The 17,500-nt window shown below is 41.0% G+C and overlaps 1 protein-coding gene across 7 annotated transcripts in view; it reads right to left on the reverse strand.

The window, feature by feature from the left end:
• Positions 1–17,500, reverse strand: part of LOC106874315 (uncharacterized) — a 297,482-nt gene that overhangs the window by 52,589 nt on the left and 227,393 nt on the right. For all 7 annotated transcript variants that reach the window (XM_089345559.1, XM_089345556.1, XM_089345554.1 and 4 more), the window contains exon 3: positions 3,819–3,980. In XM_089345559.1, the coding sequence (XP_089201685.1) occupies positions 3,819–3,980 (162 nt within the window). The remainder of the gene's footprint in view (positions 1–3,818; positions 3,981–17,500) is intronic.

Genomic DNA, 17,500 nt, shown 5'->3' on the forward strand with positions numbered 1-17,500 from the left:
ATATATATGCATATACTCATATATTGTTTATATATATATATATATATACACATATATAAAATCACTCTCCTTTAATGTCCATTTTCCATACTGGCATGGGTTGGATGTTTTGACAGGAGCTGGCAAGCCAGGGGACTGCCCCAGGTAACAGTATCTGTTACAGTCTGTCAGATACCGGCCATGATGAAATACCAAAAGGTATTGAAAATACGTATTCGCCTTTATATATTTAATCCTTTATATTGAACACTCAATATTCCATATATTCAATAAGACATTCAATACTTCATTTCATTGTACCATCCATTTTTATATTATATATTATATATTCCATATTCTATATCCCAATATCCCACATTAATTTTACAAGAATATAAATAAAACATAAAAAACAGAGTTGGAACTCTTTTAAATAAAATAATAAATATATATATATATATATATATATATATATATATATATATATATATATATGTATGTGTTTGTGTGTCTGTGTTTGTCCCCCCAACATCGCTTGACAACCGATGCTGGTGTGTTTACGTCCCTGTAACTTAGCAGTCTGGCAAAAAGAGACCGATAGAATAAGTACTAGGCTTACAAAGAATAAGTCCTGAGGTCGATTTGCTCGACTAAAGGCGGTACTCCAGCATGGCCGCAGTCAAAATGACTGAAACAAGTAAAAGAGTAAAAAGAGTATACACACATAGACACATACACGTGTGTTTGTTTGTGTGTAGGTTTTTATATATATATATATATATATATATATATATATATATAGCCACACACATACACACACAACACCACTGCTACTGTAGATCTCACCTTACACCCAGCCACCTCTTCACCCCCTCCCCCACCCACAACATCCTGATGCAAATGACATCAAAGAAGTTGACCCCACCCGAAACCCGGATTTAATTTATTAACACTAAAGGGAAGGGGGGGCTTAGAGTAATTAAGCAGAGCGAGGGAAGCGGAGGGGGAGGAACTGGTTACTAGAGAGGTAGTGCGTTACCTTAGCAACGAGGGGTGGGGGGAGCGGACTCCACCACCATTGACACCAGCATCACAGCCACCACTACTATCAAAACCACCAAGATTATCACCACATGAACAACAACAACCCCCACCATCACCACCACCACCACCACCACCTCGTCGTTGTCTCTGAATCTCAAACCCTATCAATTTCACAAGTCACATGTGAAAAACAACCTGAAAAAGAAAGCAGCATTGTGCGGGGGGGGGGGCGGTCTTTTCCTACCCCTCAGGACAAGTTTATATAAAACACACACACAGGTGTGGCTGTGTGGTAAGACGGCGAGCTGGCAGAAACGTTAGCATGCCGGGCGAAATACTTAGTGGTATTTCGCCTGCCATTACGTTCTGAGTTCAAATTCCGCCGAGGTCGACTTTGCATTTCATCCTTTCGGGGTCGATAAATTAAGTACCAGTTACACACTGGGGTCGAAGTAATCGACTCATTCCCTTTGTCTGTCCTTGTTTGTCCCCTCTATGTTTAGCCCCTTGTGGGTAATAATGAAATAAGTAGCCGTGTGGTAGGTATATTTTTAAACAGATATTGTTTTGAGCTGAGTGGGGGTGCTACATTCCCTTGTTCGAAAATATAAGGACACAGATCGTGTCATATAGCCAGCTGGTGACGATGTCTCCTGGGGCTAAATTACAGCAATATTCATCCTAAACCAGGACTGCCGTGTTATGCTGGCAAATAATCTTTACTCCAAAATATTGTTGCTAAATATCTCTCGTTATGAGATTTAAAAATAGTAATTTTCTAATTTATAGATCAGTGACAAGTTGTCACTTTGAAAACTATATATTTCGAATGGAAATTTGGCAGCACCACCTCTAGCTGAACAATTATTCTGTGCTGATGAAAGGAAATAACCCAGGAACCACGATACACAGATATTGGTTTGAGCTGAGTGGGGGTGCTAGATTCCCTTGTTCGAAAATATAAGGGGACAGATCGTGTCGTATAGCCAGCTGGAGACGATGTCTCCTGGGGCTAAATTACAGCAACATTCATCCTCAACCAGGACTGCCGTGTTATGTTGGCAAATAATCTTTACTCTAAAGTATTGTTGCTGAATATCTCCCATTGTGAGATTTACAAATAGTAATCTAATTTTTTATTGTTATTTATATTGTCTACACACTGTAAAACCCATCGTATCGTCCTGTCATTTAATGTCGTTGAATGTGAGCCCTTGTGGCTAATAAAAGGATTATCATCATCATCATCATCATCAGGATCATAGTTATCAGCACCCGTAGTTCCTTGTGAGTCACGACAGCACCAGGTGTACATCGATCTACCTGTGGGGAGGGGGAGTACTATGTGTGTATGGAGAGGAGGGTGTGGGAGTGGGGAGGCAGTGGGGGAGGGGGGCATGGATTGTGTATGTGTGTGTGTGTGTGTGTGTGCACGCATACGGCAGTGTGTGCCTGTATATAGGACAATGTGTGTGTTTGATAGTGTGTACATGTGTGCTGTGTGAGTGTGTATGTGTGAGTGTGTGTATGTTTGCATGTATGGGTGTGTGCATGTTATATAAGTCAGTTTTGTAGTTATTTAGCTCCAGTGGATCCCTGATCCCTAATCCACTGGACCTGTCATTGACCAACAGGTGCTGACCCGGTGACCTCTCTGCAACCACAGTCACATTGTCCAATATGTCCTTCTGTTAATATCCTATTATGTAATTTCACTGCTATTTCTAGCAACAACAACAACAACACAGCAGGTGGCGCTGTTGCGGGTCGTTAGAAAGATTTATGGAGTTATCATTATCATTATTGTTATTATTATAAAGTTATAATAATAAAAGTGTTTTATGTACATAAATAGAGAGTAACAGCTGCAGCATGGGGGGGGGGGGGGGTAGAGTAACAGGGTAGAGTAACAGGGTAGTGGTAATATAATGCCCACCACCCCACAAAACAATTCTCTCTCATTCCCTCCTCCACCGACACAATCCCACCACAAACCCTGCAACACAATTCCCACACACATCAACTAAAAATTATTAACTGCCCTCCCACCAAAAACTTCTGCTCCACTTCCTAAAGCTCTAAACGACATCATAAATTCCTTGCATCCCACAATTCCCACCCAACAAATCCACAATGCCCCACAATTCCCAGGCACCACACAAATCTCTTGCATCTCACAATTCCCACAAATTTCTTGCATCCTACCCACAATTTACACATGTATCTCAAAAATTACTTGCATCCCACAATTTTCCCACGTGTCCCACAAATCTCATGCATCTCACAATTCCCACATATCTCTTGCAATCCCAGAATTCCCAGACACCACAGATCCATCGCAGCCCACGATTCCCACAAACATTACCACAAAACCTGCATACATCCCCACAAATCATCAACTGTCCCCACCATCTCTAAAAACCCTAACCCACATCCTTAATTGTATAAACTCCAATACCCAACACATCATCATCGTTTAACGTCCACTTTCCATGTTGGCATGGGTTGGACGATTTGACTGAAGTCTGGAGAGCCAGAGGGCTGCACCAGTTTCCAATCTGATCTGGCAAACTTTCTACAGCTGGATGCCCTTCCTAACGCCAACCACTCCAGCATTTGCCTTCCATGCTCGCATAGGTGGGACGATTTCACAAGAGCCAGCTAGGCTGAAGCCTGCACCAGACTTGTGACTGTTTTGGCAGGATTTTTACAGCTGGATGCCCTTCCTAACACCAACCACTCAACAGAGTGAAACAAAACCTCAATTAAGGGCCAATGAATTAAACAATACTCACTCTAAAACTTCTTGGTTTAACGGATTCTGCAAATTTCCTAGGTACTCTCCAATCATCTGTTTGCTGAGTCCTTTGCGTGTAAGCAGGAATTTGGCAATATTTGCCGGTAAATGGTCGACAAAACCATGCTCAATGAGGAATCGTAACCCCTTTTCTGGTTTTCTGAAAACGAGAGAGAGAAAAAAGAGATTTAACAGGAGGGCTACATTGTGCAGGTGGAGTAAAATGTAAGCATTGCAGATATAAAACAGACACACATATATTGTGGGATACAGGAGATTTGTGTGGTGCCTAGGAATTGTGGGGCATGTACAAAATTTGTTGGGTTGGTCGGTGGGATGCAAGGTGCTGATAACTATGATGTGGTTTAGAGCTTCAGGAGGTGGGGGCGGGGTTTTTTGGTGGGAGGGCAGTTAATGTTTTTTAGTTGAGATGTGTGGGAATTGTGCTGCAGCATTTGTGGTGGGATTGTGTAGGTGGAAGAAGGAGTGGGAGAGGAATTGTTTTGTGGGGTGGTGGGCACTATATCACAACCACCGTTTTCAATACTTGCATGGGTCAGATAAGGTTTATCAAGGCAGATTTTTTTGCAGCTGGCTGCTCTTCTTGTTGCCAACCTTTATCTGTTTTCAACTAAGGTAATATTTCCCTGTGGAGGCGCAATGGCCCAGTGGTTAGGGCAGCAACTCGTGGTCATAGGATCGCAGTTTCGATTCCAAGACCGGGCGTTGTGAGTGTTTATTGAGCGAAAACACCTAAAGCTCCACGAGGCTCCGGCAGGGGATGGTGGTGAACCCTGCTGTACTCTTCCACCACAACTTTCTCTCACTCTTACTTCCTGTTTCTGTTGTGCCTGTAATTCAAAGGGTCAGCCTTGTCACACTGTGTCACGCTGAATATCCCCGAGAACTACGTTAAGGGTACACGTGTCTGTGGAGTGCTCAGCCACTTGCACGTTAATTTCACAAGCAGGCTGTTCCGTTGATCGGATCAACTGGAACACTCGACGTCGTAAGTGACGGAGTGCCAACTAATATTTCCCTAGGGCCAGTGGTTTACCTCAAGCAGTGTTGGGAGGACAAATACAAACCCAAAGAGATACATACATACACAAGACACATAACCGAGGCACTGTGTGGTAGGATTGAACTCAAAATCACATGGTTGTAAACCAAACCTCTTAAGCACACAGCCATGTTTTTCTTTCCCTGCTTGAACGAATCAGAATGAGGGTTCTTTAGGGTAAAGCCCTCTATGGCCAAATGCCCTCATCACTCTTGTTGTGCCCAATCCTTTCGCAGCCTCGAAATAACTCTCAGGCACAGACATCGCTGTGTGGTATGATGTTTGCTTTGTAACCACATGGTTCTGGGTTCAATCCCACCGTGTGGCACCTTGGGCAAATGTCTTCTATTATAGCTTCGGGCTGACCAAAGCCTTGAGAGTGGATTTGGTAGACGGAAACTGAAAGAAGCCCAACCACATGGTTCCAGGTTCAGTCCCACTACGTGGCACTTTGGGCAAGCCTTGTGAGTGGATTTGGTAGACGGAAACTGAAAGAAGCCTTGTGTGTGTGTGTGTGTGTGTGTGTGTGTGTGTGTGTGTGTGTGTGTGTGACAAGTAGATTGCTTCCCAACCACATGGTTCCGGGTTCAGTCCCACTGCATGACACCTTGGGCAAATGTGTTCTACTACATCCCCATATTGGTCAGAGCCTTGTCAGTAATGTGGCAGATGGAAACTGAAAGAAGCCCAACATATATACATCTATGTATTATATATCTTCAATTTGCTTCAGCCATACTGGAGCATCACTTTGAAATTTTAGTCAAATGAATTGACCCCAAAACTTATTTCTTAAATCCTGGTACTTATTTTATCAATCTCTCATGCTGAACCGCTAAGTTATAGGGATATAAACACATCAACACCAACTTCATGTGACAGTCCCCTGAAGGGTATAATACTACTGTTGATTAGACCTAGGAAGCTGCACTGCTTCCTGTCGGCCTTGACACATTTCCTGTGTCCTTATGTTTACAAGAGAGAGACAAGCACCTCCGCCCAGCTAAGCCTGCATCCAGAGACAGGTTTCTGAGTCTTTGCTCGTCATCAGTCTGGAGTAGCATGGGTGGAGGTGCTTGTCTCCCCCTTGTAAACATAAGGACATATTATCATTACTATTTTTATTATTATTATTATTATTATTACTATTATAATTACTATTATTATTATTACTATTATAATTACTATTATTATTATTACTATTATTATTACTATTATAATTACTATTATTATTATTACTATTATTATTATTACTATTATTATTATTACTATTATTATTATTACTACTATTATTATTATTATTATTAAGGCAGTGAGCTAGCAGAATCGTTAGCACACTGGGTGAAATGCTTCATTGGTTTTGGCATTCTGAGTTCAAATTCCACTGAGGTCGACTCTTCGTTTCATCCCTTTCGGGGGGGGGGGAATCGATAAAGTAAGCCCCAGTTTATCCCAAGGGGGGAATCGGTGTGATCGACTTCACCCCCTACATCAAAATTTCCGATCTTTGCCAAAAGTAAAAAAAAAAAAATGACTATATGACTACAGAGAGAGAGAGAGAGAGAGAGGGGGAGGAAAGGGAAAGGGAGGTGTAAGACAGAGGGAGAGGGAGAGAGAGAGAGAGAAGAGTAGAAATAGTGAAAGAGAGGCAACAACAATGGGGGGGTAGGAGAGGGGGGAGTGAAGCTGATGAGGAAAATGTAGGAATGTTGAAGGAAAGATAATAGTGCAGGGATGAAGGAGTAGTTTGGTAGTAGCTGTGGTAGTGGTGGTGGTGGTGGTAGTTGTAATGATTGTAGTGGTGTTGGTGGTAGTAGTGGTAATAGTGATGGCTGTAGAGGTGGTGGTAGTAGTAGTGGTTTTGGTGGTGTTGTGGTAATGGTTGCAGAGGTAGTAGTAGTAGTAGTAGAAGTGGTGGCGGTAATAGTGGCGGTGGTGGTAGTGGTGGTGGTTGTAGTAGTAGTAGTAGTGGTGGTAGTGATTTTGGTGGTGATTGTGGAAGTAGTGGTAGTAGTAATGATTGTAGTGGTAGTAGTAGTAGTAGTAGTGGCGGTGATAATAGTGGCGGTGGTGGTGGTAGTAGCAGTGGTTTTGGTGGTGGTTGTGGTAGTGGTTGCGAAGGTAGTAGTAGTTGAAGTGGTAGCGGTGATGGTGGTAGGAGTAGTAGTAGTAGCAGTAGTAGTAGAAGTAGTAGTAGTAGAAGTAGTAGTAGTAGTAGTAGAAGAAGCAAAAGTGATGTAGTAGAAGCTGCAGTAGTGGCGTTGTGAAGCTGCGAGGTTGTAGTAAGAACAACAGCGGTGGTAGTAGTAGTAGTAGCAACAGCTGTATTGGAGCAACGCATTAACAGCTGTGGTGGCGGGGGTGGCGCACCGGTATTGTAGCGCCATCGACAAACAGCTGCAGCAACAGTAGTGCTACAACACACCACCACCGCCTCCACGACCTGCGGTAGCAGCAGCAGTAGTTGTTGTAGAGACATGACATAGCTATCAAAAGAAAAACTGCAGCAACAGAATGAGTCATGGAAGAGAGAGAGAGAGGGGGGGGAGAGACGGAGAGAGTTTGTGAGTGTGTGAGAGAAAGAGAAACAAAGAAAGACAGTTTGTGAGAAAGAGACAAGGTGAATGGAAAACATACCGACTTATAATGTATCAATTATATATACATATATATATATATATATATATATATATATACACACACACATATATACACATATATAAATCACCATTATTGTTTAACGTCCGTTGTGCATGCTGGCATCACATACAAAATCTGTGTGTATCTCTCTATTAATCTATCAATCTATCACTACCTATCTATCACTGTGTGTGTGTGTGTGTGTGTGTGTGTGTGTGTGTGTGTGTGTGTGTGTGTGTGTGTGTGTGTGTGTGTGTGTGTGTGTGTGTGTGTGTGTGTGTGTGTGTGTGTAAAAATAGTGAAAGCTGTATTTGACAATGAAAGGAAAGAATAGAGAAACGTCAGCCAAGTTTTAGCCAGTCGATATATCCATCCGAACGTACAGGTACACACACACACAGATAGGCAGATAGATATACATACATAGACATAGATATAGATAGATAGATAGATAGATAGAGAGACAGATAGAGGTAGGTACGTAGATAGATAGATAGATAGACAGACAGATAGATGGATAGATATAGATAGACAGAGAGACAGACAGATAGATAGATAGATAGACAAAGAGATAGATATATAGATAGATAGATAGACAAAGAGATAGATAGATAGATAGATAGACAAAGAGATAGATAGATAGATAGATAGACAAAGAGATAGATAGATAGATAGGTAGGTAGGTAGAAAGGTAGGTGGGCAGACAGAGAGAGAGAGAGAGAGAGAGAGAGAGAAAGAGAGAGAGATCTATTTAGATAGACGAAGACAGACAGACAGAGGTAGGCACAGTACCCCCCGCCCCCGCTTCCTCACCCCAATATTTCTCTGTAAGCCTCATCTCCGCTGTTCCTCTGAAAGATACCGATTGAGCCATCACCAAGATAATGTGGCTGCCGATGGCGGGCGAGGGGGGCGGGGGTGGAAAGTCGTTCTGTACAAGGCTGCACATGATGAACAAACATTAATAATCCATACCGAAACATATATACATACATACATATACCTACATATATATATTAATAAATTATACACACACACACACAGACACACAAACATTTTATACACACACACACACACAGACACACAGACAGCGGGTATATACGCAGACGTCATCTATACACATTATTATACATTATCAGTATGTCTGTTTGTCTGACAAATAAACTACATATCTTAACACACTAATTGCTGCCGACCATTAATTAGGGTTTGAAGAGACGCTGCAAAGCGAAGCGCTTTCTGGACGCGAAACCCTTATATATATATATATATATATATATATATATATATATATATATATATATATTTACTCTTTTACTTGTGTCAGTCATTTGACTGTGGCCAAGCTACAGCACCGCCTTTAAGTCGAGCAAATCGACCCCAGGACTTATTCTTTGTAAGCCTAGTACTTATTCTATCGGACCCCTTTTGCCGAACCGCTAGATTACGGGGACGTAAACACACCAGCATGTTGGGGGAACAAACAAAGACACACAAACATACATATGTATATATGTATATATACATATATACGACGGGCTTCTTTCAGTTTCCGTCTACCAAATCCACTCACAAGGCTTTGGTCGACCCGAGGCGAGAGTAGAAGACACTTGCCCAAGATGCTACGCAGTGGGACTGAACCCAGAACCATGTGGTTCATAAGCAAGCTACTTACCACACAGCCACTCCTATAATTTACACCCTCGGTTGCGGCGACGAAGGTTCCAGTTGATCCGATCAACGGAACAGCCTGTTCGTGAGATTAACTTGCAAGTGGCTGAGCACTCCACAGACACGTGTACCCTTAACGTAGTTCTCGGGGGGAGATTCAGCGTGACACAGAGTGTGACAAGGCTGACCCCTTTGAATTACAGGCACAACAGAAACAGGAAGTAAGAGTGAGAGAAAGTTGTGGTATAGAGGTATCACCCTTAGCATCTATTGAGTGTTGGGCCTCACGGAGGCAACGTGGCCGGTGCCGGTGCGTCGCATAACTAGCACCTGTGCCAGTGGCATGTAAAAAGCACTTTTCAAGCATTGGGCCTCGCGGGGCCAATGACAAATGACCGAAACGTCCGGCAATATGCTGTGCTTTCAGTAGAAGACCCATCAAGCCAAGTGAATTCAAGTTGTGGCAGACACAGGTGTCACACGACTGGTACCCGTGCTGGTGGCATGCAAAAGCACCCGTTATACTCTTGGAGTGGTTGGCGTTAGGAAGAGCATCCAGCTGTAGAAACTGTGCCAAATCAGACTGGAGCTCCCCAGCTTGTCAGCTCTTGGTCAAGCGGCCCAACCCATGCCAGCATGGACAATGGAAGCTAAAATGGGGTTGATGATGATGATGATTATGAAAGGTAATGCTTATATTCACATTGTTTTGAATTAATCTTGCATTATCTCATAGCTTAAAGATTTCGATGATGTTGTTGCTTATATTTAGAATGACATTGAAGGGTAGGTGTGAGAGGCTGGATCTGGCCAATTTGAAGATAAAACTGGAAGAATGTTTGGGCCAGATTAAATGCTGAAGGGATATATATGACATCATCATCATCATCCTTTAGTGTCTGCCTTCCATGCTGGCATGGGTTGGACAGGAGCTGACCAGGCAGAAGCCTGCACCACACTTCTGTGACTGTTTTGGCAGGGTTTTTACAGCTGGATGCCCTTCCTAATACTGACCACCCAGCAGAGTGGACTTAGTACGTTTTACCTGGCAAAAGCACAGTCGAGGTCAGTTTTGGCAAGGTTTTTACAGCTGGATGCCCTTCCAAACACCAACCACTTTACAGTGTGGACTCGGTGCTTTTTATGTGGCACCTGCACTATGGTAACTATTTATTTTTTCCGTGTTATTTGTAAACATTGAAAAAATATACATACATTTATATATACAGGGTGTCCACAAAGTCTGGGTACATGGGGATTAACACATACTTTAAGGAATTATTATTTTTTATATTTAATTGTTTATGTTATGATTTTATTTCCTTCATGTACCCAGACCTTGTGGACACCTTGTTTATTTATATATATATATATATATATATATATATATATATATATATATACATATATATATACATATATATATGAAAGATTGCTAGCCACTACATATTCTTTATTTTCTCTCCTTGTTTCTTTCTGTGGAAGAGCGTAGGCTCGAAACGTTAAAGACTTTTTAACTTCCTGATCGTCATACTAATACATCTGTTTATTGTCTACACCACCTGTCTTTGTACTTTGTTTTTTTGTACATTCTTCCCCTATATATATATATATATATATATATATATATATATATATATATATATATATATATATATATATATTGGACTAAGCTGAGCACACAAAGTGTTGCTGAAGAGGCCACAATTGTGACAAAACATTTCCGGTCGTCGGACACAAATTAAAATAAGGACTGTAATAAACGAGTGAAGAACAAATGAATAGTGCATGTGTTTATTTGAGAAAAAAAAATGACCAACCCAAAATACAATATATGCATATATATATATATATATATATATATATATATATACATATATATCCGTTTTGGTTTTTAAATTGACCGTAGCCAAAATATTCTTTCTCTTCTATGTTCAGGTTGACAAGATCTGACCATAATCCCATGCGATAGGACACTCTGTACAATGATATACACTTCAACTTCCTCACAGTTTCTACTCTAGAATGTCATTCTAAAAATAAAGTCATGTCATTGCAATCTCAATGCTTTCAGGATAATGCCTGATTAATCTAAAACAATGAGAACAGATAGATATTACCGTTTGATAACTGACCAAGTTATTAAGTTTGGCTGAGTAACCTGGACACTCAGAGGTTAAACATTGCATATTCCTTTGCGGCAGTACCCCCCCCCCCCCCAATCTACAGCAAGACCCCTGTTTCTGTTTCCCTCTGTCTCGCTTTATAATCATTCATCTGACTCAAAACACACACACACACGCAGAGATCCAAATGCACATACACACGCACAATGCCGTGGTGACTAACTCGGCAAATATGTGAACATCACAAGAACAACAACAGCGACTGCAGTCGTTGCACTCACTACACCAGCTGAGCTGCCAAACAACTGATGCACACTGACTGTTGCAGATGCAGAATAGTGCAGCTGGCACCACCACCACCACCACCACCACTGTGCAACACTGAGTCCTGATCCAGACAGACCTATGACCAAAGACGTTCCAACTGTGACCATCCCATCTTTTATTCAGGCATAGTGTATCTAGGACTACATTATCTAATGTATAGTATAGGAGGTAGTATTAGTGGCTATAGTTTTAGCCCCAGGTCAGTCCTGATCCAGACAGACCTATGACCAAATACGTTCCAACTGTGACCATCCCATCTTTTATTCAGGCATAGTGTATCTAGGACTACATTATCTAATGTATAGTATAGGAGTTAGTATTAATAGCTATAGTTTTAGCCCCAGGTCAGTCCTGATCCAGACAGACCTATGACCAAATACGTTCCAACTGTGACCATCCCGTCTTTTATTCAGGCATAGTGTATCTAAGACTACATTATCTAATGTATAGTATAGGAGTTAGTATTAGTGGTTATAGTTGTTGTTGTTTAGCCCCAGGTCAGTCCTGATCCAGACAGGCTTATCATTAAAGAGATTGATGCTGTAAAAGTCTATTCCAAATTTATAGGGTCCAACTGCTCAAAGACCCCCTAGAATTCTTGATGTCACAAGAGAAGCAGAAGGAAGTGAACACAGCCACTTCAGTTTAACATCCCCTTTTCCGTGCTTGCAGGAGTCGGAGGGAGTCTCTTGAGGCAGATTTTCTCCTGTCACCAACCCTCACTTGATTCTGAGAAAGCTAATATCTCCCCCAACGCCAGATACATATGTATACGTGCATATGGCTATTAGGGGGGAGTGAAAAAAAAAAAAAAAATTGCAGAAACTGAAAATGGCTGAGGGCTAAATTGTTGCTGTATTTGATTACTAGAAAAACGCTAAATTTTTTGCTGAGATCAATCAAGGGCATTTACTCCCTCAAGTCCCCTAAACTCCGAAAATGGGGGGGGGGGGGTCTTTGTAAATTTTTTACAACAGCAGAGTTTGGGGGGCTTTGAGGGAGTAAATGCCCTTGACTGATCTCAGCGAAAATTTATCATTTTCCTAGTAATGATATATAGCAAGATTTTAGGCCTCAGGCATTTTCAGTTTTTTTATTTTCAATCCAACCTAACACACGTGTATATGTGTGTGTGTGTGTGTGTGTGTGTGTGTGTGTGTGTGTGTGTATGGGTATGTAGATTGTGTAATGTGTGTGTGTGTGTGGGGGGGGGGGATAATGTTTGCCTCTCAAACCCTCTTTCATGGGGCCGAACACATGATAGTCTGAAGGTGCTAAATCAGGTGAGTGTGGAGGTAGTGAAAGAGTGGCTCAAAGAACAGTCAACAGAATTTTACGGGGAAGGGATACATGCTCTCATTCGAAGGTGGAACATTGCTACTGAGAGAATCGGTGACTCTGTTGAGAAGTAGGGATGTGATCCACAGAGGACCAGCTTCATTTTGATGCATGATACATGTTCCTGTGGTGGTTATTATACCTGTCCTAAACAAAATGGCATTTCTTTTTCACTCACCCTCGTACATGCTCTCATTCGAAGGTGGAACGTTGCTACTGAGAGAATCGGTGACTCTGTTGAGAAGTAGGGATGTGATCCACAGAGGACCAGCTTCATTTTGATGCATGATACATGTTCCTGTGTTGGTAATTACACCTGTCCTAAACAAAATGGCATTACTTTTTGACTCGCCCTCGTATATGCTCTCATTCGAAGGTGGAACATTGCTATTGAGAGAGACTCCCCAGTGTTCAACTGGTACTTAATTTATCGACCCTGAAAGGATGAAAGACAAAGCCAACCTCAGCAGGATTTGAACTCAGAACATAGCGACAGGCGAAAAACTTAAGCATCTTGCCTGGCGTGCGAACCACTCTGCCACCTTGCTGCCTTTAATAATAATTAATTCTTTTATTGGCCACAAGGGCAACATAAAGGTACATTAAAGGACATGATAAAGGGTTTTAAAATGTGTAAATAAAATAACAAAAAAAAAAAAAAAAACTCCCAATAGGGAAAAGGGCTCTAAGATGACTCATGGAAAACCCCACAAAAGCCATGGGCGCCTGATCAACAGGGCAAGATCCCTTCTTTACTTTCCTTTTTTTTTTTACAGGTGTATGCTCAGAATTGGTCCTTTCACACTGGCCATTCTTCCAACATTCACCCACCTTTCAACAAACTTGCTACAAGGCAACACTTCCCTCTCTCAACCCTCACTTTCCATTTCAAGTGAAACTTGAATGAGGCCTTGGCCAAAGAGGAAAGTGTCTGACTTTAGACCTTTCAGACAAGTCCACCATACCATCTATTTTGCTATAGCCACCAGACAAATAAAAACTGCCTGCCCCTCCTGGTTAAAGGAGGCCGGTGGGGTAATCTTCACTATGGATTCAGCCGATAGCCGGATCCGTCTGACACATGACAGCGGGTGATTGACCTAAACCCACAGGTCAGCAATGCTCAGGCACTGGATGAGTGCTTGCAGAATGGTTTCGTTGCTCCGAGTGCACCTCGGCCAGGCCCGGCCGATGGAACTTCTGTGCCTGTAAAGCCTATCTCAAACAGGCAGCGCCCCTCGGTAGCACTGCTAGGCGAGGGGTTTATGATTTCAAATTTCAGCACAAGGCCAGAAATTTCAGGACAGGAGGCAAGTGGATTAGATCGACCCCACAAGTTGATTAGATTGACCCTAGTCTTCAACTGGTACTTATTTTATCGACCCTGATGGGATGAAGGACAATGCTGACCTTGGCAGAATTTGAACTCAAAACCTAAAGCAGACAATATGCTAACCATTTTGTCCAGTGTGCCAACGATTGCGTTAGCTTGCTACCTTAAATAATAATGATTACAAATTTTTGCCACAGGGGCAGCTTGGAGGAGGGGATTGAGTTGATTATCTTGACCCCAGTGCGTAACTGGTACTTATTTGACTCTGAAAGGATGGAAGCAAAGTCGACCTTGGCGGAATTTGAACTCAGAAAATACTGACAGATGAAATACCACCAAGCATTTCGCCTGGTGTGCTAATGATCCTGCCAGCTCACTGCTATAATAATAATAATTGTAGTAGTAGTAGTAGTAGTAGTAATAATAATAATAATAATAATAATAATAATAATAATAATAATAATAATCCTTTCTCCTAAAGGCACAAGGCCTTGATTTTTGTGGGGAGGAGGATAATCAATAACATTGACCCCAGTGCGTAACTGGTACTTAATTTATCGACCCCGAAAGGATGAACAGCAAAGTCAACCTTGGCAAAATTTGAACACAGAACGTAGGAACGGGCGAAATACCGCTAAGCACTTCGTCTGGCGTGCTAACGTTTCTTATTTCTTTATTGCCCACAAGGGGTCAAACAAGGGACAGTCAAATGGATTAAGTCAATTACATCGACCCCAGTACTCAACTGGTACTTAATTTATTGACCCCGAAAGGATGAAAGGCAAAGTAGACCTTGATGGAATTTGAACTCAGAACCTAACAGCAGACGAAATACTGCTAAGCATTTCGCCCGGCGCACTACCGTTTCTGCCTTAATAATAATATTATTATGATTATCATTATTATTATTACTTCTTTTCTACTGGAAGCACAAGGCCTCAAATTTGCAAGGAAGGGACCAGTCAATTACATCGACCCCAATGTATCACTGGTACTGAATTTATCAAACCTCGAAACGTCGAAAAGCAAAGTTGACCTCAGCAGAATTTGGACTCAGAACGTAAACACGGAATCAAAGCCGCTAAGCATTTTGCTTGGCATGCTAACGATTCTGGCAGCTAGCCGCCGTATTCTGCAAGTAAAATATTGGCATAACGAGACAGCTTGCTTAACGATAAGCAACCTTAAGACTTTGAAAGTGTTTGAAGTAAACGGCTTCTGGTGAATCAGAACCGTTGGCTGCAGTGTGCGCATACATTCCTCCGAGTATCCTACTTGGAAATTTCGTTTCTGTGCCAAACATCGTTTCCGATGTATTTAACGAAGATAACTAAAGATCAATGCAGCAGCATCAATTCTTGCAATTCCACCAAAGTGGAGCAGTTCTCAAGCACTTATCCTGTCTCTTCTACAAAGCAATCGTTTCTTCTGAAAATCAATTTGGCATTTTCTTCATTTCTTTTCTTTTATTTGGAGGGTGAGGTTGTGGGGTGGGATGAGTGGCAGGGAATGGAAGTGCCTGACCTTGCTTGGGGCAAAAAATAGCTTTGTGTTTGTGTGTGTGTGTGTGTGTGTGTGTGTGTATATATTTATTGTGTGCACACATGTTTGAGTGTATAGATGTGTATATATATATATATATATATATATATATATATATATATATATATATATATGTATGTGTATATGTATATGTGTATGTATGTATGTATGTATATATATATATATATACATATATATATATATATATATATATATATATATATATATATATACAGTGAGAATTTACAAAAAAAACAAAAGACGAAGACGGGTGTGTAAACAACAAACAGATGAATTAGTTTAACTCTCAGGAAGTGAGAAAGTCCTTTACGTTTCGAGCTTACGCTCTTCGACAGAAAGGAACACAAAAATAAACAGGGAGAGAAAATAGAAAAAAGGTTTAGTGGCTAGTGATCTATATATATATATATATATATAGGCGCAGGAGTGGCTGTGCGGTAAGTAGCTTGCTTACCAACCACCAAAGCCTTGTGAGTGGATCTGGTAGACGGAAACTGAAAGAAGCCTGTCATGTATATGTATGTATGTATATATGTATGTATATATATATATATATATATATATATATATATATATATATATATGTATGTGTGTGTGTTTGTCCCCCCAACATCGCTTGACAACCGATGCTGGTGTGTTTATGTCCCCATAACATAGTGGTTCAGCAAAAGAGGCCGATAGAATAAGTACTAGGCTTACAAAGAATAAGTCCTGGCGTCGATTTGCTCGACTAAAGGCGGTGCTCCAGCATGGCCACAGTCAAATGACTGAAACAAGTAAAAGAGTGTATATATATATATATATATATATATATATATATATATATACACACACACACACATACAAGGTTGGCCAAAAGTAACCTGACAGCAAATCAAAACCATTTCATTCCAAGACTTATTTATGTTTAACGGCTGAATGAAATTGATAAAAGCATCTAAAATTGTGAAACATTATGGAAATTCTTCAAACTGAAGTCGTCTTTGAGTGACACATTTTCCCATTTGAATCAATACAGAATTACAGATGCTTTTTATGGAACTATTACTGCTGGGTGACTTTTGGCCAACCTTGTATATGTGTGAGGGAGAGCGTGTGTGCATGTATGTATATATATGTGTGTGTGTATGAACACATTTTTGTGTGTATGTGTGAATAAAAATTTGAAATAACCTAATTATGTAAACAAAAAAATCTTAAAGGTGGGGGGAACAGCAGAAAAATGGTTCCTTTTTCCCAAAATTTCTTTACATTAGAATTTTGAATTTAAAAACATTTCCAAAGATTCCGATTCTACCAAGAATTCTTTCTGAACACATTCTCAAAGACAGATATAGATATTCTTGTAGTGTTTTACTGGTTTCGGTAATTTGACTACAGCGCCATGCTGGAGCATCACTCTGAAGAATTTTAGTGGACCATATAAACACCAGTACATCTTATTCTATCAGTCTCTTTTGCTGAACAGCTATGTTACATTACAAGGACACAAACACACCAACACAAGTTGAAAGCAGTGGTGAAGACACACACACATATATGTGTGTATATATGTATATATATATGGAGGCGCAATGGCCCAGTGGTTAGGGCAGCTGACTCGTGGTCATCGGATCGCA

Source organism: Octopus bimaculoides, chromosome 29, assembly GCF_046866305.1.
Source record: "Octopus bimaculoides isolate indiv1 chromosome 29, ASM4686630v1, whole genome shotgun sequence".
Lineage (NCBI taxonomy): Eukaryota > Metazoa > Mollusca > Cephalopoda > Octopoda > Octopodidae > Octopus > Octopus bimaculoides.